Source organism: Colletes gigas, unplaced genomic scaffold (assembly GCF_013123115.1).
Source record: "Colletes gigas isolate AHSC1104 unplaced genomic scaffold, ASM1312311v1 Colletes_gigas_Sc00002, whole genome shotgun sequence".
Taxonomy (NCBI): Eukaryota; Metazoa; Arthropoda; class Insecta; order Hymenoptera; family Colletidae; genus Colletes; species Colletes gigas.
Window position 1 is genome coordinate 491,236 of NW_025106631.1, and position 27,970 is coordinate 519,205.

General features: G+C 36.2%; 1 protein-coding gene across 4 annotated transcripts; it reads left to right on the forward strand.

Moving 5' to 3' along the window:
- Positions 1-27,970, forward strand: LOC122398659 (serine/threonine-protein kinase minibrain). 4 transcript variants are annotated; one of them, XR_006259215.1, is made up of 10 exons: positions 1-2,243; positions 6,196-7,397; positions 16,123-16,388; positions 17,023-17,191; positions 17,386-17,553; positions 17,652-17,938; positions 18,013-18,159; positions 18,293-18,725; positions 19,796-19,894; positions 23,285-23,417. XR_006259215.1 is itself a non-coding variant. In XM_043398742.1 (9 exons), the coding sequence occupies exons 2-9, from the start codon at positions 7,238-7,240 to the stop codon at positions 23,740-23,742; spliced, it is 2,088 nt and encodes a 695-aa protein (XP_043254677.1). In that variant the 5' UTR covers positions 3-2,243; positions 6,196-7,237; the 3' UTR covers positions 23,743-27,970. The 4 variants fall into 4 exon arrangements, 1 of the variants encoding a protein (XP_043254677.1); XR_006259213.1 differs by lacking the exon at positions 19,796-19,894 and adding an exon at positions 24,405-27,970 and having other exon boundaries at positions 2-2,243; positions 23,285-23,820; XR_006259214.1 differs by lacking the exon at positions 19,796-19,894 and adding an exon at positions 24,408-27,970 and having other exon boundaries at positions 2-2,243; positions 23,285-23,820.

Sequence of the window (27,970 nt, forward strand, 5' to 3'; positions counted from 1 at the left end):
CCATGTTCGCCCGTGAAAGTGATGCGGTATCTCCGCGATTAGGGAATACAAATCTCGTATCTAACGAAAGGACGTTGAACAGTTTGTATGCGTTAGTTTGTGACTCGGTATTAGGAATCGGTTGTTCCGAGGACGGTAAGGTTAGTTTAAAGGTGTGTAATATTCACGTGTGTCGGAGTAGCGTGGCGAAGCGATTGTTGGTCTCGTCGCAGTGCACGAGCAAAACTACGCAAAAGCCTGACACGGCAACACGAAGTAATAAAATTTTGTCGAAAGTACATATCAAAATCAGTAAGATTAGGAATAATATTGAGGAGAAGGCCGAAAATAACGTTAATAGTGGTGGCGGCGACAGCGACAGTGACGGCAACGACAGCGGTGGCGCAAGGTGTGAGGACGAGGTGAATGCACGGCGGCCGCGGTGTGTGCCAGTGGTGTGCGCGCTCGTCGCTCGTGGAAACCCGCCAAAACCCGCGGCCGCGAACAACCACCAGCAAGAGCAGCAGCAATAGCAACAACAACAGCAGTAGAAGGAAAAGGAGAAGGAGAAGGAGAAGGAGGAGGAGGAGGAGGAGAAGGTGGAACAGCATTAGTAGTAGTAGTAGTAGTGGTAGCAGCAGCAGCAGCAGCAGCAGCAGCAGCGGCGGCAGCAGCAGCAGCAGCAGCAGCAGCAGCAACGGTGGCAGAAGCAGCAGTAGCGCGCGACGTTGTGCTGTTTTGACAACTTTCCGCCGCGTCGGGGCGTCGCGCCGTTTTTCTCGCGGCGGCGGCGGCAACGGCAGAAACAACGACAACAGCTTGTTTTAAGAAGGTTGCTCGTGACGGCGGTAACGGCGGCGACGCTGCTGACCCCCCAGCCCATACAACGACGACGACGGCGGTGGCAACGACGACGGTGGTGGCGGCGGCTGCGTTCTGTTATTATTTTGCCGCGGTGCTTTTGACCCTTCGAACCGGGCGAGTTCATTGCAGTGCTTCCGCGGGGGTGTTAGCCAGTTTTATTACTCCGGCCTTCTCCGTCCGCAGCAGCAGCGCCGACGGCGCCAGAACACGATATGGTATATGCAGCATGTCTACTAGTGTACGTACTCGATCGCACCAATAATCAGACACGTTGAAGCGCCTATTCACAGGGCGAAAAGTCGCCGACAAGCTCTGAACACTGACCCCGGTGTACAATTCGAACGAGTCAATTGAAAAGGACTGTATCAGTGACGTTGCAACTGAGAAAGGACGCGACGAACCACGTGATATACCTGTCGTTGGACCGCGTCATGCAAAGCATGCTCGACTCCCCGATGGCCATAACCTGAATTCAGCCGATTTGACCCGATTAAACCCGATTCAATGTATTCGTACATGAACGATCAAGCGAATGAACGAATGACAGAAAACAAACGGTAGCCATTGACATTTTTCGTCTTTCCTCGTGCTTGCGCGTTTTATTACGCGGTGTTCTATTACTCGATCCAGAACGCGTTATTCTTTTTTCAGTCGAACCGTGAATCCGTTCGATCATGTGCCACGAGTGTACAGTGCCTCGATGGTACTCGTCTAACAAAAAGTAAATCAAAAATTTCAACGGAAAGAGGGTCAGCCTGCTAAACTCGTAACAGGTGACTAGGTGGACAAATGGACGGATTAATTGTGATACCCGTGATATTTCTCGTTCTTTCGGTGTTCTCCTACGCCGGTGATAACTTGAAATAATTGTGCTGTGGTGTATTGTGCACGTAGTGTCATTGGTACAGTGTTAACCGTTACGTGTAATTGTTGAAGGTGGTGGCGTGGGAGTCCGACATTTTAACCGCTCGTATTCACGAAAAGATACAAGTGTCCACGTGTGAAATACGGTCGGTACTTCAGGGGCGTGGGAATCATACGTCGAGCTTACATTTACGAAGGTTCTTCAGTGCTGTTTACAGATACGAATTTTATCACACGCAGTTAATATTTGATTTCATGCTCACGATTTGTTTATTTTTCCATTATCGCGGCCACACTGTTGATTACCAAATGAAAAGGTGTCAAGCACGGCCTTTAGAATGAAGGATTTTAAGCAAGAACAAACGAAGGGAATTTAGTGATTTCATCGACGAGAAGAAACAAATCGGCATTTTTCAAAGACAATACGAATATTGACAGTTCAACGACATTGTTCAACACTTCTACACTCGTGCTTTGTACTTTTTCGCAAGTGTTTGACAGTACTCGGCCAAGTGCGTGACAATGAAAAATACCTGGTGAGTTCAAACTTTTATATCTAATTCCAACACATAAATATAACGTATATATTTTAAACAATTATTCGAAATAAGAAAGGAATTGGGGGATTAGTAGATAAGACGAAGTAAGGTTTTCCGCTTCCATTCCGAATTCTAAATGCATTTGTAAAAAAAAAAATCGATTCATTTTATCTTTATTTTTTTTAAACAAAAGGTTAACTTTTCCAATTGTGTAATTATTCGGTGTATTCTAAAACGTACGTATTGTATCAAGAAGGTAAATTAGTTAGTCTTCTTCGTATGGTAGTTTCGCCGTGTTTGCATTTATTTATTTATGTCGGTTAGTTTTTGCGATCCTTTTCTTTTTTCGATTCTTTAGTTCTTAAAAATCATCATTTTATAAACTTTGTACATCATATGACTTCTAGATGCTACTTCTAGGTTAGGTTACTGATCGTTACTGCTTAACCTCAAAAATTGTCACGAATTATTTCTTTACTTCTGCTGACGTTTTTACATTTATTACTTGTAATTAATGATGTATGTTAATAAGGGGAAACGTAAATTTACACATTTTAACAGTTTTATTTTAATTGGTGCATATAGAAATTATGAACCAATCTTTTTGAAAGGATGGACTGTATTAATGAATGTATAATTTCATGTGTTTCTTATAAATATGCAAATGTCATACAATTTTTGTTAAATACGTTACACTTTATCATTATTTATTATAAACTTCAATTTTCTACTTGCATATGGATAGAAGAGAAAAGATGATTGTAATGGGCATGTTCGAGATCGTTATGTTATCAGAAGAGTAAAATGATGTTATAGTTTCTTAAATGAAGCTATATATATCATAAATAATTTTATTGCTGCAAATAGTAAAATATATTTAAAAGTACAGCATATGTGTATTAGATTGACTATTAAAACAATGAAAATTAATAACATTACAATGTTTAATATTATTATTACTTTTGTTTTACACGATTAAAGTCAAGTATATATACATTCCTGATTATGCCTTTTTAGAAATTATGTCCTAAGCTTTCTTCCATTGAAAGAATTACTATAAATTTAACTAGTTTGAATTAAAGTTAGTCCGAATTACTTGAGACAGGTCAGTTTTATATTCTGGAAATTTTATTTCTCATGTATCATTAAATTAATTCTTTGCTGAAGCGTATTCAAAATTTAGAGATTTTTAGATTATTTATAGATCAAAGAAATCTGTGATTCGTTTAGGTATTGAATGAAAATCATACGTAGAATTCAAGTCAAAGGATACAATTAAAAACATAAAGTGTTGAAGGTATAACGTAACATTGTTTGAATAGTGTTTATTTTGTATAAATCTGTATCATTCTATACACTTCCATATAATGCACTACATTATATAATGTGCCAAATTTGAAATCAACTTGTGTTCAACAAATTTTAAAGAGATATTGTGTTTAAGAACAAAATATTTATATACTTAAATTTTATCTTATTATTATTCATTCGTTTCCTTATTAATGATTAGATTGTCGCTTTATAGTAATATTGACAGACCAAGTAAATATGAAGTGTGGTGCTTCGTCGATAGTTACAATTGATGTTTTTTCTCACATAAGAATAAATAACAAGTAATCTAACTTTAACAATTAAATGAAAATACAAATACGGTAAAGTATTAAATTCTATATTTTCGATTAACTAATTCTAAAACGCATAATTCAGTTTATATATACACGTACATATAGTTTCAGTTAGAGAGTACTTTGTTACAGTATTATTTTAATAACAATCCCCCTATGATAATTATAAGTAAGTTACAGTTAAATTATAAGTTTATATGTAGATTGCAATGAATTCTTAAAACATAACGTTCGCTATGTGACACAGTTATATGTTACCATAGGTCATATACGAATTTATCAAATTTTTCTAATACAATTTATATTTGATTAAATTAACATATACAGGGATGATGTATCTAGAATATATTGTACATTTTATAAAAAGTCTCGAATCAAATCAAACCACATTTATTAATTGTAGCTAACAGAAGGATCCTGAACATATAAAAATTGCGTACATTGTAATAATGATTACCATCTGTATTTAAACATTCTTTACAAACACATCTGTATTTTAACTATTCATTATACTATATTAACAGAGTTGGGTAAATTTTACTCACAAATAACGAATAATAATTTTATTTGTAAATTGAAACCTATTGCCGGACTTTTTAAATTTATATCCAGGTAAGCGAAGCAATGTGTGAAAATTAGTTCACGAATAATATATTTTTATTCGTTATTCGTGAATAAAATTTTCCTAAATTTGGTGTGTGTGTATACATGTGTATAATTGTTCAGCGGTTCCAATGGTTGTTTTATTCGGACTTTGGACGTCCTCCCGCAAATCTAATTAAACGTTTGATTAAAAAATCAAATTATTTGGAGTACTTTTCTTTTCACTAAATAAGTCTATGTATAACGCATCCTACGTGCGCGTATGCGGAAACGACGCATCTAATAATAGGCGACACGTTTACCGTCGACACTTATTGGGTAGCTTACTTACGAGACATATTCCGAAAGTAATGAGTCTGACGTTATAAAATGTATTTTATCGGTATTGGAGATCGCGATTGTTATCTTTCCGAGTAATTTCTTTTACTTTTGTTCAATCGCAAACCGACATTCTTTGTGATTTTGTCAATATTGAGACGTACATATGTTTCAATACTCATTTCATTTAGAACTCATTGTAGTAATCTTTTATCAATATCTTTTAATATTATCAATAATAAAAATTGCGACAAAAATTTTGAACACGGCCACCCTTGGAAACTAAATGACCAATGTTTGTTTACATTCTATGATATTCGAGAATCTTTTGTTATCAGAGTTCGAATACTTTTGTGAGCCACTTATGGCACGTTCACAATAAATATACCGTCGAGTTATTTTCTAACTTCACTTACGTATCATATCGTGTCAAATGCTTCGGTTCAACATACATATTTCATTAGCTGAATGTTAGATGCGTTCAAATACTTTTTTGCACGAGTGTAGATGTCAGTCGTCCGTAGTTGTAGCGTTAAAACAAAAAAGCGGTAAGAGTCAGTGTCGCGTACAACGTCTAAACGAGTATTCTCTTAGGCCGCAAACACTGTGGAAGCAGGTTACCCGTTTTCCGGTTAAACTCGCGCCAATCGGCGCTTGTCTGCACAAGAATAATTCTGCCGACCGTCGCTGACAAGCTTCGTTTGTTTTCAAACGTGCTAGGAAGTAGCTATCAATTATACAACGGCTCGCAAAAGTGAAAAGAAATTCGCTTAGCTTAATTTTATTACCATTTCCATGCAAATCTGTTCCTTTTTTTTTAATGCAAATAAAGCACATTTACCGCGAGACACGAACATGGGCCGTTCTTCAAAGTTCTATCTTACGTCCATCTTCTTGTAACACTAGTTACGTATTTCTCATCCAAAAAATGTCAGGATAGATAAAAATATACGATTTTTTACGGATATCTTTAGGGAAATTCTGTGAATACCGTAAGAATGAAATTTGAAGTGTCATCGATCAATGGTTTCATTATCACACATTATTGATTGATACCTAAGGTCTTTAATAATGTAAAATATGTTAGAGACAAGAGGAATTAATGAAACTGATCTCAAAATAGATGATGTTCGGCTATCTCTGGGAAAAATTTTAATGGTTGATTTTAGAGGCCAAAATAAGACTAAAATCAAGAATACCAATTTGTTGATTAAGGCTTCGTTTAAAAGTTATTAACGTTTAAATAATTGTATTATTTGCTTGATCTTTGAATTTTCTAAGACAGAAAATCTCACTTGATTCGTTATTATACATTTCTGGATTGTATAATCTTCCTCTTCTGCCAATAACGATAATATCATTAACGATTGCATAGTGAAATGTGTGTTTGTTTTTGATTTCAGACACCAGCATCGAGAATCATGGACGTTGACAGTGAAATCGAATGAGAGATCTTTCTCCGAAGGGGAATTTCCAAAGCAAGAAGAAAAGTGAACTCTCGTAGCGATAGAAAGAAAGGGGGAAACAGTGAATCGGCGACGCAGTCGGCAAGAGCGAGTAAAGTTGGTTGAAAGGACGGAAAGAAAGTTACAAACGAAAGGAATTGGAGGAGAAGGGAGTAGCCAAAAGCGTGTGTACGCATTCGTGGATCGCGTAATAAAAAGGGAGAGAGAGAGAGAGTGAAAAAGAAAAAGACTCAGTGTGTTTGTAAATAAGAGTTATTTTTCGTATGAGAGAAAAGGAGATACATCTACGTCGAAACGAGGGGAAACGAGCAAGAAGACGTTTAGAAGTCCTTGAACGTAAGAAGGTTCCGTGGACTTTCTCTCTCTCTCTCTCTCTCTCTCTCTCTCTCTTACAAGGATATACGAAAAAAGTTAGAACATTAGCGACTAAAGGAACGAACGGAAGGAAGGAAGAAAATGAAGAAGGAAGAGATACAGTATTACGATTAATGAGTCTTGTTTTTATGTTCTTTGTACGAAATCGATTGTGTTTTTTCCGCTTCTAAGCTGAAATTCGAAAGGGACTGAAAAGTTTTCGCGAAAAAAGCGCGCACGCGCGCGTGCGAGAGAGAGAGAGAGAGAGAACGCGCAAACGGGAGTAATATAAAAAAAAAAAAAGGAGAGAAGGAAAGAAGTAGAAAGAGAATTGACGAAAGAAGCTGAAGAAACGAGCGTGTAGTGATTAAGAAAAGAAAGGGAAAAGAAAGAGACCGTGAAAAAGAACACCTGGGAAAGCAGAGTTCAAGAGAAAAGAAAGGAAGAAGAGGAAAAAAGAAGCGTGTGCGGCGAAGAAGGGAAAGAAGGAAAGAGAGAGGGTGCGCGCTGTGAAGCGGTATTGAGAGGGAGGGCTGGCGTGCCCCATGTTGTGAGCGTCTGAAGACTGCCGGGGGCAGAAGTGAAAGGGTGGTAGGGGGGGGGGAAGGGTAAGGGTGCCGCTGGTATGGAGTATGGAAGCGGCGGGGGTGGAGGCGGTGGAGGCCGTGGGGGTGTCCAACCACCCTCCGCAGCGGCGAGGGGTATGGCGGGGACAGATACTACCGATGCTGCGTGGCACAAACACGAACAAATGATCCTTATGGAATCCAGGCATAAGCAACAATGTGAGTATAGCGCCTAAAAATTATGCCCTCACTTTGCAACTCGCCCCAATCGCCGTTTTAACTTTCGCTTTTATTTATAGGGTTATCCGAACCGAGCGTCGCATCTTCACATTGAAATAAAACGCAAACTGTTTCAGTGATTCAGGGTTTTTTTTCTCGATATAAACTGACCATTTCGTTACGTTATGGAGGTCTGCTCTCAGGTTTGCCGCTACAAAAAAATCAGTCGTCTTTGGGGATTTTTTGTCGGGAATACTATAAGACTTTTGGAGTCGCACATCTTGGCCATTGTTTTATCTATCTTTTGGCTATATGTATGAATTTTTTTTTTATTACAAACAAGTAAAAATTGTGGAAGTTGTAGAAAGATAACTGTACAGTGTAATGTTCTACGATGATTTGTTTACGTATAACAAAGAATAATCAAACAGTTTAGCGACGTTTATTGGAAGATGCGGCATTTACTCTGGATAACCCTTTATTTGACTTTCCGGGAGAAGATAAATCTATTTTGTTTTGATCGATAAAGCACGTTTATGTGTTAAAAACAATATGAAACGTAGGATATTAGGATAAGCTAAGTGAATATATTTTTGGATGTAAGCCGGGACGGTCATCCGATGCCGAAAGGTGCAGATCAGAATAAATAATAAAAAAAATAGTTATTTAAACGGAACTTTTCGTCTATTCCAATATTGATTTTCAACCAGCACTGACAACGAACTCTTAAGTCTATTTTTGGATGACATTCTTTCTACCACGGTGGACGAAATCTCTACAACACTACTATTTTTAATGAAAATTGCAAGAATTTTGATAACAATATTAAAGAAATAATTGCGGAATAATAAAAAGCAGCTACTATACCAGCGTATAGTATAAAATGTTTAGAATTCTAATTTTATTCATTTGCTTCTTCAATTTAACTTCTGTTGCAATAAATAAAATTTCTCTGAGTTAATTCTGGACCGTTTCGCGGAGACGATGACCACGCCACAATATTTCTATGCATACAAAATTGTTCAACAATTACTGTTTTGCGTTAGTAACATTGCACGCAAAACAGACTCGCCGAAACCATCGAGGAGTCGAATACGAGCACCTTTGTGTTCGCCGACTGGCGATCGCCCAAATCTGTTCGCCGCAACAGGCGACATCCATTGTATCGAGATTTTAAATATTTATAAACGCGATTCAAAATTGTTCAGAAAACACCGAGCCCGGTCTTACTTTCATCAGGAAAAAGTCTCGTAAATCCCTCGTCCATAAGTCACCGGACATTTAGTATCCAGAAACGAATAGGGTATCTCATCTTTTTGTGGTTTATAGAAAGAAAAAAAGAGAAGAAAATTTTTTCCACAAATTAGATTCTACGAGAAATGGTTTGGCTCAGCTAGAATTCACATACGAGAGCTAGGTTGTTCTATATCATTTTTATCGATTACGATCCATACAATTCCATGTTTCGAAATAAACAAGAAGAAAAGGGAGTCTTATCAGCGTCGATGAGATTATGTTCCAAAACTTCTCTGCTTATCTTGGTTATCGGTCGATTTAGAGTTTGTATGTATTTTGCTTTTAATGAAAGTATCGATAGAGGTTCCATGCGTCGCGGTAATGGTAAGGGAGCAATGATTCATACAAAAATAAATATGTGAGCGGAGAGGAGAGAAAGTCTGATTATAAGCACCGAATCAACGTTGGCAATAGCATAGTGGGATCCATTTTTGGACCGATGCCTAATCGGCGACTCTCGAAAAATTCAAAGACTTTAGGCTAGACCGTTCGGTCGGCTACTGACTGATATGTATTTTCGACTTGGCAGTCTGTCCCCCTACCTATTGTGTCTTTGTCTTTCTTTTCCTTCTAACGTCATTTTGTATTCTTCGTTCGAAGAACCGGCACAGCCAGGCGTTGAACTTGTAAGGAGGAAAAACAATCGTGTTCTTTTTCGAGCGGGAATTTGAAAAACAAAAGAGTACCGCGCGCGGCGCGATAAAGTCCTAATTCTTTTTTCGTTTTTAACTGTTCATAGACGCGTCGACCGCTCGAATGGGTTATTAGCGACCAACTACCAACTACTAATCAGAGTTTTTGGAACGATCTTTGGTATAAAATATAGATAAACAATCTTGAAACTGTGCATACATGCTTCTTGGTTATGTTTGGAAATAACACAGATCAATTTTTATACCGTTATCTTTATTATTATTTAAATAAATGTTTCTTGCGGTATAGTATTTTAAATGAAAAACGATGCAAAGAAAAATCTTTTTAACAAAATTATTACACGAAAATTGCACTGTGTTACCTTGACAAATTTTAAAATACTTGCTCTATAATTATGCAATAATTCTTTATTTAAAAAATCGCCTGAAATCAATATTCCTGAAATAGGAATACCTTAAGTTCGTCACGCGCTTGTGATTAGATCGCTGAGCGACCACTAGTGACCAGAGCCTATACGAGCTCGTACGCACGTGGTCGCCGGTGACTGACTTCGATTCTGGTCGTCCGTCGATTGGTCGCTGGCAACTTAATCGACAGTGCGTAACGGTTCTTAACCCTGTCTCTATCAGCGACGCCAGCCAGTTGCACGTTGCTCGCGGGAACCTACGTGGCTTATAGTTGTTCGCAATGATTCCGACCAATGTCGGTTACTTAAATTCAAGTTCGAGGCAATGCACGAAATTCCAAGACGTCTTCGTTACTTTCCGACGGACGTACAACATTTAGAAGCGTAAGAGGCCAGTACTATGTACATGCACACGCGCGATGACAATAAAAATCGTTCGCAATGTATTCGTACACCCCATAAACCGGAACTGCCAAATATTTTGCGCGCAAATCGTGCGAATATATAGCAAATAGCGTAGTTTTATTTTTGTACGAAACAAACTGCTGTAACTTTGCGGATAAATATTATAGTAAATTTATACTTTGTAAATACGGTGAATTCTACGGTTCTCGTAATATCGAACGTCCGAGTTTATAAATATTCACGGTCCTATTGTTTTGTAACGTCGAACAGATAGTTGGAACAACCAAATGAATACAAGAAATTATTTATACAGGGTGTTCGACCACCCCTGGGAAAAATAAGACGAAAATCGAGAATATCAATGTGTTGATCGAGACTTCGTTAAAAAGTTATTAACAAAATTAAATTAAAAAATTTTAAATCATTCACGGAAAAATTATTTTCGGTTACAGGGGTCAAGTACAATCATTTTTGGTCAATAGACATACCCCCGAAATCCTACGCATTTTCGAGAAAAAAATTCTTTACCGAAAATATACCGTGTGGCCGGAAATGTTTCTATAACTTTTTAACGAAGCCTCGATCAACAAATTATTGTCCTTGATTTTCGTCTTATTTTGGCCTCTAGAATCTCCCTGTATACAAAAGTTCTTACTATTCGACTCCAAACAATTTTTAATATAATTATTTTAATGCAAAGATGGAAATCTTGAGTTTACTCTCGGATATCTGACAAGTCCGTGTCCGAGTGTTAAAAAACCTGTGGAAAAATGTGTCCATGGTAGATCGGGAGCAGCGTCGTCGGTGGTAGGACGCGTGTGACCGTGCGTCGATGTGTGTATCTCGTGTGTGAGTGCGGCCACGCGCTCAGCTGACTGGGATTCAAACGGCGCAGGCCGGAAGTCACACATGTAAATTTGATGCGCTCGTATCTCGGTGACGAAGCCTCCGATCGCAAAATAGTAAATGACTTTTCGATTTATACTGGCACGGTAAATTGATCCTTAAAAAAGATACCACAATTTCGGGCAACACCTCGTATACTTTGATCATTTTGTTAGTCGGTGGATCAAAGTATTTTTTTTTTTTTTATGAAACATCAGTGGACTTTTAAAAGCAAAGTGAACCACTTAAAACAGAGGGGGGAATAATTAAGGTTATAAATAAACACAAACACACAGAAATAATGATTAAAATTTACTCAGGTTTTAAGAGTTTCGAATAAAAAATGATCTGATGTATATTAAAATTACACGACAAAAAGTGTTTGTTCGGTAGCAGATTTTGTTATTTATTTGAGCGTGTAGATTCAGCTGCTCGGGTATTTGCTTGTATCTTTGGAACGCTCTGTACAATAGACACGCAAAGTATAAAGGTACGACGATCTATGAATGGAAGAGAAACGTACAGGTACGAACAAACGGTGCCCGGAACGACGGGGCATATTTCTCGAAGTTGAGCGAAGAAGCATTGTGCTTTTTCGAGATTGATTATCCAACTGGTCATTTTCTTTCGCAAAGTATCGGTGATCGGCTCGGGGGTAAAGATCAGAGAAAAATCTCGTTGAAACGTACGCTTAGGGGAGCGTTGGGGAAGGGTAGTAACGCTTCAATTTTAGAATACGATTACACAAAGGCGATTGCATTTACGATAACAATTTTTACGCGAACATGTTGCATACTTGTTCAACGTTCCTGAGCTCACAGCTTTCGAGCATATCAAGAAACCCTTATTTATACTTCTTCGGAACTCGTCTTACACAAGACAAGGCGTCCAAATTTTTTCGAGATGTTGTAGCGGGGTTGAAAAACACTAGTTCAACGTACTATGGAGGCGTCGAAAATAACCACCTTGCGTTCTATACTCGACCACAAACCCGAGGACGTATTATCATTGGCTGTCTTATTTGTCCAGGTATTGTTCACGGACTAACAAAGGTTTGTGGATTGGTACATAATACGGACATCGTACACGGAAGGGTTATCGTATACGTTTCACGTTACAAGCGTAAGCGTAAGCGTTGGAATACTTTGGGTGTACGCGAGTGCACGTATCAAAAAATTTCCGGTTACCGTTCGATATTTAAAGATATTTAACGCGTTGCCGGTGTCCCCGGGTGGAGTAATCGGTTTTGCCCGTTTGTTCTCGCGGGAGAAGTGTTGGGGTGAAGATAAGCGAAACGCGTAAAAGGGAGGAGGAATAAGTTGTTAGGAGTCGCGGTCACCTGATTTCAAGGCAACGTACCCCCGTCTTCTCCGGTTCGTCCTCGATACTTTCTATTATAGCCTATGGTGTTGATATACAGACGACAGAGGCCCTGTTCACGAAGGGCTACTCTCCTTTCACATTTTCCGTCTCATTCTCCCGTCGCAACTCGCGCCAGTATAGAAGACAGACCAGCCAGTCGGTCGGCGGTTGCTCCACCCCCGTGCGACACGATCAATACGCGACTCTCCTCTTTTCCTAGCGCGCTCACCCCCTATCTCATTCACACATACGCGCGCGCGCGCGCACCAACTTTCTCGTTTTCCCTCGCCCACTCCTTTCCTCTTTCCATGCACGTCGTACAGCGGAGCCTCCGTAGTCAGTAACGGTAACAGCAAGAGCAAGCAACACCACCGGCAACAGCACCAGAAGCGCTCAACTGTTCGTTTTGAAGCTGTCTTTCTGTTGCTATGCTGGCTGCCCTTATCCACTCCTCTGTTTCCTCTACCCTCCCGTCTCCTTCTTCCTCCTGTCGAGCTCTTTTTCGTGTGCTGTCGTCCTGCAGGATAGATCCTGCGTCGCTTCGACCCGTGTTATTTCTTTTCCGTTACTCCTTACTTAACCAAAATCGTACCCTCTCTCTCTCTCTCTCTCTCTCTCTCTCTCTCTCTCTCTCTCTCTCTCTCTCTCTCTCTCCCACCCGTTAGATCGTTCTTATCGTCTGACCACCTTTTGTGTTTACCATTTTTTTTGTTATTGTTGTTGAAACGTTGACTGGGCAAAATTGTTTACAATTGGCAACAATTGTAAAATTGTAAATAACGATATTATGAATGCTCTACGGTAACAGGTACACCAAATCGTCTCTGGATATGAAAGAATACCTTCTCCCTCGTAAATCGTTCTTATCCACGCCTTTCTTCTTATCTCTCCTGTTTATCGTTTTTTGTCGACTGGCACGGTCACCGGTGACCGGCGCTTCAAAGTTGCAGCGTGTCGCTAAATTATTTACAGTGGAAAAACCCCAATGTAAAATCGCGAATAACGATACTGGCATTGAGAATGCTGGTAAAATAAGAGCTCGTTGAATTATCTCTAGATATGGAAAACTGGCGTGGCAGTCAATTATATCTTCTAGGAAATAGGCTACCGCTTATAAATATTAGGACACTTGAAACGTTGCTAATTTTTGGATTATTTTAAAGGTTGAACCTTCTTACTTTCACGTTCCCCAAAAATAAATTATTATGAAAAACAGATTAGTGTTATGCATGACCTACTCTACTTGTAAACAAGATTTCCCAACGCAAGGAATCCCCCCATCCCTAGAAATTAGAAATATCAAAGTTTTGGTCGTTCAACATATGTCAATGAATAAAAAAATCACAATTAAAATAATAGATTTTGTTAGCCAATGAAGAAGAGGAGCGGGGGGGGGGCGAAGCCCCTGTATCCCCCCTTGCTCCATTGAATACAATTCTAGTAATATTAAATATGAAATAAAAATAATTATTAATTTTCTTAATATAAAATATAAGAAAAATATTTATTTTGTTTGTAATAATTTTACATACACTGTAATGTACAAAATAAATGATCAGATTATAATTGAAATAGTATGTTGATAAGTAAAATTGTTTTTTATAATATCTACGATTAACCGAAAGTTCAGTGAATATATATTTTTACAACATGATTTAATTCTAATAGCTCCGATAAATGCGTCCACTATAATTACCAAAACAAAATAATGGTTTGATTATTCGTTGAAATCTGCTTTTGCTTCTCAGAGAAACTTCTCAGTAGTCTTCAATCTCGTATAATACGGTATTTATTAAAAACGTAACAACCGTGTTGTACGGAGATTGATTGCATAGTATTGTGTACGTAATATCGAATGACTTGTACGTACATACGAACCGAAGATGGTAGCAATTTTGAATGTAATAAATTATAGTTATAATTTTATTAGAAGTAGCAATTTCCGGTTATTATGATTGTGTTGATACATTTTACCGCAAGTCTAACGTGGGGTTGCGAAAAGGACTAATGGAGTAAATGTAAATTTTACTAGACAAGTAAAAACTGTAGTAACTGGGTTTCTTTTTTGTTTGCAACATAATTTCACGCGTTTACGATCATGCTTCGAACGTATATTGTTTATATTTGAGTACGTTCGAAGAAAGTAATCGATGTTGGAGCAAGCTTTTTCTGAAACAAGGATATATTTGGAAAATATTATTAGAGAGAGTTATTAAAAGATAAGGATCGAAGTAGGTTAAAGGTAGCACGTGCCCTTTTGACACTCGTAGCAAGCAGTTGCACTAATCGCCGGTAACAGAGCCTTTGTTCGACCGCCGTGCAGGGGTTCCCAACGCTCGGAGCCACCCTGGATTTACAAGTTCCACAACCCCTAGCAATAACAACGAAGCAACTGAAAAGAGACACAGGTTGTTTGCATCTGAAATGACCTATAAATTGGTCAGATATCGAATAAGTACACGAAAATTAGTTTCTCGTTTATTATCTCGTAGAGTACAGCGAACAAAAAAAAACGATGCTTGGGAACAAAGTATTTGGCATTAAAAATTTTCCAAGAAGACCAACGATAATTTGCCTCCATAGTTCAGACGTTAATGTAATTTTATAGTTCCGTACCAAGTATTCATCCCTTAACGATTTCTGTTTCATTTGACCGTTCGAGGGATGAAAATAATCATTTTCTTTCAAATTTACTCATTGCAGCTTGAAAACAATTACAATCGAGAGGTCAATGATTTCTTGTAGTTTCTTAAATATTATCGTTCCAAGTTCTCGACATTTGTCATTGAAAATAGTGATGTTTTTATAGAAATTTCGTCCACGGTATTTAGAAATACCTTGCGGGGTTAGTTTTAGAGAATCATTGTATATGGGTGAAAGTCAATCTATATCAAGAAACATGAATGAAGCGGAATGCGTGCCGGTTATCGCACGACCTGTGTTAGACTTCGTGACCTCGTTGCGTGAATTCTCAATCACATGCACCGTAACATCGTGCATATGTGCTCCGCATTCCGCGGCTAAACTACTTTTAAGCCGACCTGTACTTACCGGCATCGAGAACCAAACGAATTTTAAATATCTCTCGAATTTAAATAATCTCTCGAGAAACATCGAACACACGATCCACGCGACGAGCGAAACGGATAGATCCGCCGGTTCATATAAATCATGGGGGTCGTTGGGGCCTCGGTAGCAAACAATTTCTAGTCGTCAGCGATTAAGAGAATTAGACCCCTTGGCTTACGATTTATTTTTAAGGTAATCGTTCTATATGGACCATTGTTATAAATAAAACTGACGCGTTTCGGGTTTAATTGAATCCCCAAAACTATTTCCAAACGAGATGTTCCCCAAATATCGATGACTGTCCATTCTGCACGTTCTCGAATACAGCGAAAGAAAAAGTTACGTTACGGTTTCCGTGATTTTAAATTAGGTTCAAATTCCAAGGGGGTTGTTGTAAAAGTAAGGTTACGTTGGTTGTGCGTAACAAATTGTAAATGATACCCGGTATTGAGTCTCCGTTTGTACTCGTTTATAAAATAATAAAAAATATTTATTAATTGCTCGTGAGAGGGGGTTGAAGCATTATCGACGGTATAGTTGTCTCGATAAATGAGATACTAATTGAAAGGCTTGGAAGGAAAGCGATGGGGACACTGTGTCCCATGGATCTTAACGATTACGACTAATTGTGTGGTGTTTGATTTTCAGTAAGCGGGAGGGCGGGAACGGGCGGAGGCGGGGGTGGCGGTGGTGGAGCACCCCTTTATGGTCGTCTAGTAGCTGAGGAGCCCTTACCCCCCACGGTATGCGGGGGGACTGGTGTCGGTGGCGGGGCCGGTGGGGTTCCTCAAGAAACTCCTGCGGATATTCACGCCATGCAAGCCAGGATACCCCATAGGTTTCGTGATCCAGCCACAGCACCCCTTAGGAAACTCAGTGTCGATCTCATCAAAACTTACAAGCACATCAATGAGGTAAAAGAATGTTTCACGCGAATCGATCGTATTTTAATTATGTTTCGCGTACCCCTTCGCACTTTCCGGTCCCGGACGTTTCTTTCTTTTTTCTCTATTTCCATGCATCTGTTTCCACCAGAACTTGGGAACTGTTATAACCTAGGTTTTAGGTTCCTGAAAGTAACATCCAAAATGAAAATAATGTTGCTTAATTTTAATGAAAATATTGCTTACATACCGCATAAAAATATAATAAAACATATCCAACTCTGGTAAATGATATAGAAGAATGTTTGAAAGAACCCAGATTTAAAAGTATAATAAATACCTTACACTGTTATAAAATAATAGAAGATCAAGCTTGCTATGTATTTTAAATTAATTTTCCCTATACATTGGATCGCATAAACAAATCTTTATTTCAATGAAAATTTATTCTACGCACGATATGAATCAAAATATACATACGTGTATGTGGGATATGTTGTGGTACTTGCTCGAAAAACCACCAGCGTTGCGTTAATTTTCAACGGAATGTAAATCTGGGGAGATCGATATACAGAAAGAGAGAGACGCTCGAATTTTAATATCGTTTGGTCTTCGTATGAAATTGAATAATTTTATACATGGCTCCTTTTGTGTACGGTTGCAGGTTTATTACGCTAAGAAAAAAAGAAGGGCGCAACAAATGCAAGGCGAAGATGGTTCCCACAAAAAGGAAAGAAAATTGTACAACGATGGTTGGGATGACGATAATCATGATTATATTATCAAGAATGGGGAAAAGTTCCTCGATCGTTATGAGATCGATTCGTTAATAGGTAAGAGATTATGCCACGTACCCCCGATAGAGTGTTGCAAGCTGCGTCCTCGAAAACCAATTGACGTTTTTTAATTAAATGATCGAGGGTGGCTAGTCTTTTCACTTCTGTCTAAGAACACTAACCAACCATTTTTAGGACAATTATGAATTAACTAACGTAGATATATTATTATACTTACGTTCGATTTACAGGTAAAGGCAGTTTTGGCCAAGTAGTAAAAGCGTATGATCACGAAGAACAAACGCAAGTGGCAATAAAAATTATCAAGAACAAAAAACCTTTTCTAAATCAAGCGCAAATCGAAGTGAGGCTATTAGAAATGATGAATAGGGCGGATACCGAGAACAAATATTATATAGGTTCGTGTCGTGTTTTATTTAATCATACTGAAATTAACAATATTTTAATCGTAATCGTAACACCAACGAAATTATACAAGAACATTTTTAAATTACAGTTAAGCTAAAGAGGCATTTTATGTGGCGAAATCACTTATGTCTGGTATTCGAACTGTTATCATATAATCTGTATGATCTACTTAGAAATACGAATTTTCGAGGAGTGTCGTTGAACTTAACAAGGAAGTTTGCACAGCAACTGTGTACTGCCCTTATGTTCCTGTCTACACCGGAATTGAACATCATTCACTGTGATCTGAAACCTGAAAACATACTTTTGTGCAATCCCAAACGAAGTGCGATAAAAATAGTGGACTTTGGTAGTTCGTGTCAACTTGGACAGAGAGTAAGTGTTCACGGTGTAATGTCCCGCAATTCCGAAGTGTTGCAAAACTATTGTTTATTTAATCCCTTTTCCAGATATACCAGTATATTCAATCCAGGTTTTATCGATCTCCCGAAGTCCTATTAGGAATACCATACGACCTTGCGATAGACATGTGGAGCCTAGGATGTATTTTAGTTGAAATGCATACGGGAGAACCTCTGTTCAGTGGGGCCAATGAGGTAATTTAAAATTATGTTATATTTTATGATAGGATTTTCTTAAAAAGTCGAAACGTAAGACTTTTAATATTATTAACTTTGTTCATTATTGCTATTATTAAGAATTAGTTTTATTCGTTTGAATTCGTTACAGGGCGATCAAATGAATAAAATCGTAGAAGTACTAGGAATGCCGCCGAAACATATATTGGACCAAGCGCATAAAGCGCGGAAATACTTTGACAAAGTCCCCACGGATGGCTCGTATGTGCTGAAAAAATGTAAGGATGGTAAAAAGTACAAGCCTCCTGGCACTAGACGCTTGCACGATATCTTAGGCGTCGAAAGTGGAGGCCCTGGTGGTAGAAGGTTAGGTGAACCTGGTCATTCAATTTCTGATTACCTCAAATTCAAAGACTTGATTCTGCGAATGCTGGACTTTGATCCAAAAACAAGGGTGACACCGTATTATGCACTTCAGCACAATTTCTTTAAGCGAACAGCCGATGAGGGGACCAACACAAATATTGCTGCTGCCAACAGTGCTAACACGAGCCCGGCAGTGGTATCGATGAGCCAGGATCATGGTAAGTTTACCAGAGTCTTTTTAGCCAATAAGATATAATTCTTTATCGAATAAAGACATTTTTACACACGTAACAAAATAAAATTATTATCCTCTACATAAAAAATTTTCATCAATATTATTGGTTTTTTATTTCTGGTTAACATATTAAGGTTGTACTTACGATAGTGGTGTTCACGAATATTTAAGAACATAACTCTGTTAAAGTTTAAACTGTGTCATATTGATTTAAATTTATTTGATAAAAGAATATAATGGACATATTACCATAAATATTAACATAGGTAATTAAATTTTTTCATTTTAATGCCGTCCGATTACAATACTTTTTAAGAACATTATCATCTTTGCTACTTCTGTAAAATTATCCATAGAAACAGCGCATGCGTATATTGCAATATAAGGTATAATGTGTAATTACACTGAAAATTGCAAATAAGTCTACGTCTTTCAAAGTTACGCTATATATCGTTTGATTTTGTGCACAACTATTGTCTAATTTAATAATATCATAAATTTATCAGTTAAATTAATACCTATTTCTTAAGCATAAATGAAGAGGTTAAACAGTTTCCGAAACGTTAATTTTTGTCACTTGGTTTTCATAAGGTTTATTGGAACTTTTTTGTCTTACATTGCCAGTTTCGTCTTTTTTTTTGTCAATCTAAACCAGAATGTTCTGCAGAAATAGTTCCTCAGTTTCGACAAAAACTAATATCAAGTCAAATTGGCTATGAATGAACTTTTTAAGGAACTGTTCCATCGTATTGAAGATTTAGGCAGGCTTTAATTTGTGCAGAAAATAAGAAAATCTTACGTTATGATTCGTTTAAAAGTACGAATAGAATAAATGGAAAATTGGCAATTCTCATATTTACGAAACGTAAATACTTATGTTTTCAAGAAATTTTGTTCGTCCGTATAACAGTAAGTGCGAGGACTATTTCGTTAATTTTATTTGACCTTTAATAAATAGTGAAATAATTTTGATAGTATTGCTATAAGGTATACTTTTTATTCGATATCTTTTATTTTCTGCGCAAACTAAACGATACTTGTTGTTGCCCGTAGATATGATGGGGGGACAGTACGTGGCTCGATGACTGTCGTATCCGCGGGGCGGCGACGACCTGTCCTAGGCCCCAACCCTAATTTTACTTACTAACATAAGTAAGTTCTGTCTAACAAACAATCCTACAAGCTAAAAGACTAACAATGCCCCTGGTAATCATATCCTGACCTCGGATGTAATATGCGAAGCCTTGCTTGCTTGACCAAAAGAAACTCGCACTTCCGACTCTTAAAACGAGACACGGATTCACATTGATTGCCCGTGCCTCTAAACTTTGATACAATGTATCTCCCATAATTACATTTATTATAAGATTACTACCCTAGTTACCTAAGAATGTCCTTGTCAACATGACGTGCTATATTAGAATTTTTAAAACAGTGAATATCAAATATCTTGCTGGAATATGTTCTTTTTAAGATTTATATCTATTGTAAATTACATAATTAACTGCAACAGGCATGTGACATGTATTTACTTGCGTGCATATATGTATTATAATATTTTGAAGAGTATATTATAATATATATATATAATATTTCAATCAGAGTATATTCCAACTAAAAGTATTTGAATTGCATATCTGTGTTAATTAATTTTTTATTCTGTAGAGCGATTATTTCATTGTCTTGTATTTTATTTTATGCATGATTTAACTGCTTGCATATAGCACGTTTAGGAGTGAGTCTTCATTACATATGCGAGTCATGCATTAAATTTTACCATTACAACGAACATTTTGTCAATCCATAGTGTGCACATCCATCCCATCATGTTCTATTTTTTTTTCGAATGATTTCATTCTACCTTGTACATTTTTTAATTAAGGACGAAAAATAGTATATGATAATGTTCCATCGAGACAAATAACATTCTATATGCAATTAATTATAGTTCTATATACGTGTACAAGGTGTCCCGAAAAGTATGATACTTTTGGGCAGTGAGAAATATCGAAACATAAACTGTAACGATTTTGAAGAATATTTTAGAAACGGTAATGTTTTGTCTAGTCATTTACAATCAAAGATGAACATGCACGTTCTTAATTTTCTTCCGATTAGCATGTTTATGTTAATTTCTAATAATATATTTACTGTTCAAGCTACCTTTTCAATTCAATAATGTTCATGGAAGCACAGTGAAAGTAGCATGTTCACAATTAAGAGTATGTTTTGAAGTTAAACAGAATCATCGAAATATTTTGTCATAATTAAAAGAGATTACAATTATAAGAAATAGTCTGTAATACTACGAAAGATAGTACTAGACTGTTAATTATTATCAAAATGAATAAACAGATTTAGTATTTTAAAAAAAAATGACTGAAATAAAAGGAGTATAAAGAAAATTTTAATTCGTGGAATACACTGTAAAGTAATTTAATAACTTTAGCACAGTGTATAGTGAGTTAATATTCTAAGACATTCGATTTTTAAATGTTATGACAACGTGTTGTTGAAACTTTATCTGAATTATTTATACAAGATTATTTAGTATTAATAGGTTAATGCTACTGGCGGGACACCCTGTACCAATGTGTGAATTTTTTTATTATTATTTCCGCTTCAATGAAATTCCATCTTTTTTATCAATTCGTCGCTTTAATATTATCTCCGCGAACATTTTTATAGCGTGGTACTCTTTTAAAACGATACAATGACAATCTGCCATTGTTATTTTGAAATCGTTACACAAATTTTATTGTTACCTGAGAATTTTAGCATAGTTCAAAGTATCAGAAAATATCAGAAGGTTATTAAATGTATAATTTTCTGAATTTAAACGAGATTCTTATTCTTAATGGCAGCATATTGTAAAGACTTTTAATCATAGTATTAATTAATGTTAGACGTATGATATAAATAATGATTTTTATGGTTGAAAGTATTGCAGATAAATTTATCAGATTTATTCTTATATTGCTGTTTTTCTTTTTTTTCTTTTACATTTCAACAGTATTTTTGTATCTATTTTCGTAAAATATAAGTATCTCGAATTCCTATTGTTTTATTAATCCATAGTAGATTTTATATTATATATAATAAGCTTTGTATAGAGTTAAAAACATAATTACAATGCTATGTAAAGTGTGTTGGGGTAAGTGTACCCCTGTTTTTTCAAAAGTATAACCGATGGTAATGATTTTTTTATGATTTGAGATGTAGTTTAGGGTCTTGACTAAAAGTAACTCTGTTCTATCAGGTGATATCAATTTTTGTCTAGAGAACACAATTGTCTGCACACTAATCCCACATGTTGGATAAGAACAATACTTTTTACACAGTGTAAGTGTATTTATTATTCCAATATTAGTCAAGAAATAATGGTAATCACCTTCGGCTGTTCTCTAATATTGCCATCTTTGATTTCGTTGTTGAATTTGAAGGCAGTAGCAAATACTTCCACAAAAAAGTGACTTGGAACACACTTGTCCCATTTTTGCAGTTACCCCACTGCACGTTACGAAATTGAACGTAATCGTACGAAACATGAAACACAATACTGTTTAAGATTACCGATTAGACGGTGTTAAATAACCGATTATCTAAATATTTACATGGCCAGTTACTTTTTAGAAATCTGTTTAGTTGATAAGTAATATTGTACCAATGACTATATTACCCACAGTGAACATGCACTTGTTAACTTTACTAGCAAACAAATATAAAGCAACGGTTTCTTCAAAGAAAGGTTACGTAGAATAAGGAATTAATTCTAGTATACAGTAGTATTTTTTATATTGCCTGGCCATAGGAAATATGCAAGATTGTATTATAAATGTTTATAAAATCCGGATAGGCTTAGTAAGTAAATGTCTAAATTTAATACGAGATATTTTACGAATGTAATTTTTTTCCGAAGGATATTTATAATATAATGTTACGTATCTTCAAAGTACAATAATGCGTATGATTGTTTTCTATAGGTAATAGCAAATTGTATGTAATATATGTAGAATATTAAATTGCGCGAACTAACGTAAGAAAGGTTGTAAAATATAGTTATACTGTTCCATATTTTGGTAAATTCATTGATACAAGACAGAAATTGATCATAGTAAAGGTTCCAAGGAGATTGTCGAATATACTCTTCAAAATTGTCTCCTCGATTAAGAGTAGCATTGGGGACGAAGACGAACGATTGCTCATTGTTTATGTACTAGTAATTTATCATACATTGTACCTAAGTTTCGACACAGGACAAAAGAATATATGATCAAGTCGTTCATCAACTACATCTATATATATAGTATATAAAAAAAAAAAAGAGTAACGAAAAGATGAAATGTTAAATTCAATGCCTGGAATGTGTCCCTGTAGTTCTTTTTTTTTTAAATATTTTTTTTTTTTTTTTATTTGTTTTAACTCTCTCCCATAGTGATGTTCTATCGTAAAAGCTAGTACTTCATTGAATGATCTTTGAATTAGTGTGATGCTCGATAGCATCGATCACCGATCTGAGGTCGTTTTCTCTTAATGTCTCAGGACTGGTAACCATGTCAGGACAGGGAAGCAGTAACAGTGGCAATCCGATGCAAGGATCGAGTCTCCCTGGTGGCTACCAACCGATGGAGTGTGAATCCTCGCCCCTACATTTGGGTAATCGGCGTGTCGTAACAACAAGCTATCCGTCAACTTCTGCCACTGGGGTGTCTGCATCCGGGCCAATGTCCATGCAGTCTGTAGACAGCTCCCTGATACAAAGCTCTCTTGGATCGTATAATAGCCTAATTATCCCTGGTATACCCCATCTGCCTGCGATGATGACCTCACCAATGATTCAACAGCAGAACTTCTACAATTACGGTTATCCGACGACTGATGCGCACGGAATAGTCAGACAACCGTCGACAGTGTCAACTGGTAAACAGAGAGACCCGGAAAGGGAAGACAGTCCTATGGTCGGAGTATGCGTCCAGCAGAGTCCAGTTGCTATCCACTGAACGAAAAGAGCGAATGAAACTACGACGGTCGATGATATGTACTGTCGCCGCAATCGCGATACCGTCAAAATATATTAGGTGATTATACATACTGTATATACAATGTTCACGACGATAACGCAGAAAAAAAAAAAATAAGAAAAACTTATCGTACTGTTTATGAAACAAAAAAGGAGGGCAGTGAGAACGGGTAGCAGGAACTTGGAAGGTCCTTCCCCGTTGCGTTGCTTTGCATTTCGTCGTTCTGTCGGCTGCGAAAGATCATTTCGAAGTAATAACGTTGCCAGTAACGGGCACTGCCACGTACAAGTGTCGGGACAAACTATTGACATTATTAAAAGTATACTGCTTCGATTTAAAACGGAAACGGATTAAAAAAAAAAAGGCAGATATTAATGAAATAATACACGTCGTGCGAGAAGTTCTTCTTCGTTCATTCATAAAAGAGAAAAAAAAAAGAGAAAAAAATAATTATAAAATATTACGAGTCAGCTTCTAAAGAAAAAAAAAAAAAAAAACAGAAAAAAAGAAAAAAAAAAGAGCGAGCAAAAATGAATTCGAAGGAGTTATTACGAAGGAATGCAAAGGAAGACACGAGGGAAGTCTCCTCTTTTCCGTTAGTTTTTCTTTCTCTTCTTAGTTTTTTGTTTGTCTATCTTAAGAAGCCGACTGGTCTTACATTGGGCACGGATACGCCGCGTCCGTCACAGAAGCTTATGATACTTTGCTTATGAGCACGGACGGACAATTATGGTCTAGTGAGGATGAACCCAGCTGGCCTCTCGGGTCCTGCCCGATTCTGCAAACACTCCAAATGCTTTAGTCGCGTGCAACGTCGTTAACAAATTTTGGCACCCAAAACTGTGTGGCCTAGAGAGCAAAAACGTGATAATTACTATTATAAAATGCATAAAACAGGAGGAAAAGTAAGAATTACCAGTGTAAGCATATACTCCAATAGAGTTTTATACACAATGTCACAAATGTAAACGGTTTAGCAAGTAATTGCTAGCAAACAGTCGCGTCAAATGCTAGTTATTTGTACAATATACATAGGTAAATGATAAGAGTGCAGCTTTAGGTTTTAGCTTTTAAGTGTGAGAAGAGGACACTGACATTGTAAACTCTACTCTTTTATTTACTTTGATGAATAGAGAAGAGGACGTTGCAAACGTCAGTTTGTTACTGATAAAAGGACTTGAAACAAACGAGGTTTGCATGATTTAACAACAATACATATTTATACAGAAAAAAAAGCAGTAATAAGAAAGTTAAAAAGCAGTATACACGTAAGATCGATCAAGAATGATATAATCATACAAAAACCTAGATACTTTATAATAAACGATACGCGCGTACTCATATGCATATGTTTCCAATGGCAGTCGTAATTGATTTTTGCCGTTTCACTTTAATAATTGTAGCGCTATTTATTATTATATTGTTACATCTTCGACATAAGTTCGTAATCGTTTTCTGGCATTTCAATTATCCTTTTCCAAATTCTGTCCATTATACTGGTATCACTGTTTTAAAATGTATTTTTTTGCGTTTTTTTTTCTTTTTTCTTTTTGTCTTTCTATTCGGTTACGAAATACAAGTGACTTGAAACGTACGTATTATTGCCAGAATGCGAAACATTAAATACAAATAAATTGTGTCAATAGCGATAAGATAGTATAAAACGAGACACGACGAGCGATCTAAATTTTCGATACTTGTTAAAAAAAAACATATACTGCAACAAATAATAATCCTTTCAAGATATTTTATATATTTCTATTTTTTTTTCTTTCTTTTTGTGACGCATGCATTGAGACAAGCTGATGTTTTAAAATTATTTTATAGTTTATTGACGATTTTGTATTATTTTATATGAAACGAAATATTAACGATATAGATTCGAATACTACTTAAACATTTTACTATATGCAGTATGTCAGCTTATTTTCGGCTTACTTCGAATATGCGATAGTATGATTTTAGGATCGGTAACATTTTTAATATTCAACATGTTGTTACGATTTATACCAAATGTGGAACCGTTAAGAACATTTTTTCTCGCATCAGTTTTTCGATAAGGTTGACGCTATACACCGCAAGAAAGTCTCAAACTTGTATTGTATAAATTGATTTGTATCAAACGTCTTACTTTTTATTATACGAATCATGAATGAGAATGGAATATTTGAATTATACAAAGAATTGTTTTTTTTTTTTTTTTTTTAAGTCAACGTCTTAATATTTTGCATTTTTTATTATTAGTAATGCGAAGATTTGCCAATAAACTTATCGACTCACCGAACGCTATTCGTTTGAATCTTTATTCGATTCTTTGACAAAACGTGTGTTTTGTTAATATTTACTTCGTTCTAATGTGTGATGATCATTGCGTACGATACTTTAAATCTAAAAGACAGAATCTGTTTTTGTTCGAACCAGAATAAACGATAAATCATAGACGCAATGGTGTAAATTCAATCTAGAGTCATAATCACTTATTATTACGAAGATATTGAAATTTCTACGGCTCTTATTAATTTTAGAGAGTATGATATTGGAGACATATAATTCTTCAAAACGATGACAAACTGTTCGTTAGACTCGAACAAGGTTTTTTATGACAAATTCTGACATTTCGATGATCTCATCGAACGGCAAAAATCAGTACGCTCTATAAATGTAGATGAAATGTGTGACAAACACACGTGCCCTCTTCCGAATTTACGTTAGTGCACGTTGCGCCCATTAGTCCGTCGGAAAAATCGGAATTTTTCACACCCTTTTCTTAGTTCTATATTTTGATACGGGAATATTTGGTTTAGAGCGAGACGCTACGTAGGAGGATAATGTTTTTTAAGTCGTACTTTCGTCAAACGAAAGCAAAAAGATTTTTAAAAAATCGACTTCTGGGCACAACGCATCATTCGAGCATTTTCTCATCTGACGATTGTTTATATTAGTAAAATGATTTATTTATTTACACATCAGCAAAACGAGATTGATTGTATCGTGTACAATTTTTAGAAACTTTAATACAGTTACCACTTAGGGAAACAAACGACGATCGTCATATAAGACTTAAATTTACAGAAACGTTTTCAAAACACCGATGGTAGAAAAGAAGGGAAAATGTTTAAGCACAATTTCAACGATTATTGCAGAAAAGATCTCGAAAAATTCTCGGAAGAGCGGCGGTTGATTATTGGAAAAACAAAAAAAAAAAAAAAAGAATGTGTCGGAAAACGAAAGAGATTGATAATATTTGGTTGGAAAGTGGAATTTATAATTATACAACAATAGATTGATTTCAAACGCGCCAATTAATTTTTCATATAAAAACTTTTTACAGAGACTACGTTTCGAAATATTTTCATATTTCTCCATTCATAACGTATACGTTTCTTATAGCTTTTGTACCCCGGAAAAAAAATTTGTTCACTCAACAATTGTCGCAAAATGCAGAGTATTTATGCCAATTAGCAAACAACAGAGATGTATACATTTAAATAGCATAAGAACCGATCGCGATTTGTGTTCCAAATGATTACCTTTTCGTGTTCAAATATTTTAATGAAATACGTAAATTTGTTGACAATATGTCATAAAAAAAAAAAGTTATGTGTACTATTTATCATTCGAAAAATATAAAAATTTCGTCAATTTACGCCATAAATCTTATCGTCGTTTCGTGGTAAAGAAACTTATAAAAGATATTTAAAGTATATTAAGAAATTTACATCAACGACGTCCCTATTATTCTAAATAGTTGGAAGCATTCAAAAATTATTAGCGATGATTATTTTATTATGTATGTTTCGATTTAAATTCTTTGGAACACATCGTGGCCGGATTAAAATAACATAAGTTTCCTAACGTCATGTGTAAAAACATTGTGTTCAGAAAATATACTATAATACGACTGATATATGCCTGTTATGCGATATGCGAACATCATTCGAGAAAGATTGGTGAAAGAGTCGTCTCCGCATCTTGTTTGATGATCGCATACGCTGACCGACATGAAAATATAAGGAATGAATACAGACAAACAAACTGAATTAAGAAAAACCGATTTATTAAGATGAAAATACTTAACAAACCTCCATACAAGATGAAAAAAAAGTTGTATGTACCCTGTAAACATTTTCATTATATTATATTATATTATTATTGATACTACTATTATTATTATTATTATTATTAGCATTATTATTTTTATTATTAT

Bases quoted from the DNA above. Each gene is read 5' to 3' on its own strand.
- LOC122398659 (XM_043398742.1), top strand. From the start codon at position 7,238: ATGGAGTATGGAAGCGGCGGGGGTGGAGGCGGTGGAGGCCGTGGGGGT. The intron at 7,398-16,122 runs GTGAGTATAGCG...TTTGATTTTCAG, and splicing joins ATCCAGGCATAAGCAACAAT to TAAGCGGGAGGGCGGGAACG. The intron at 16,389-17,022 runs GTAAAAGAATGT...GTACGGTTGCAG, and splicing joins CTTACAAGCACATCAATGAG to GTTTATTACGCTAAGAAAAA.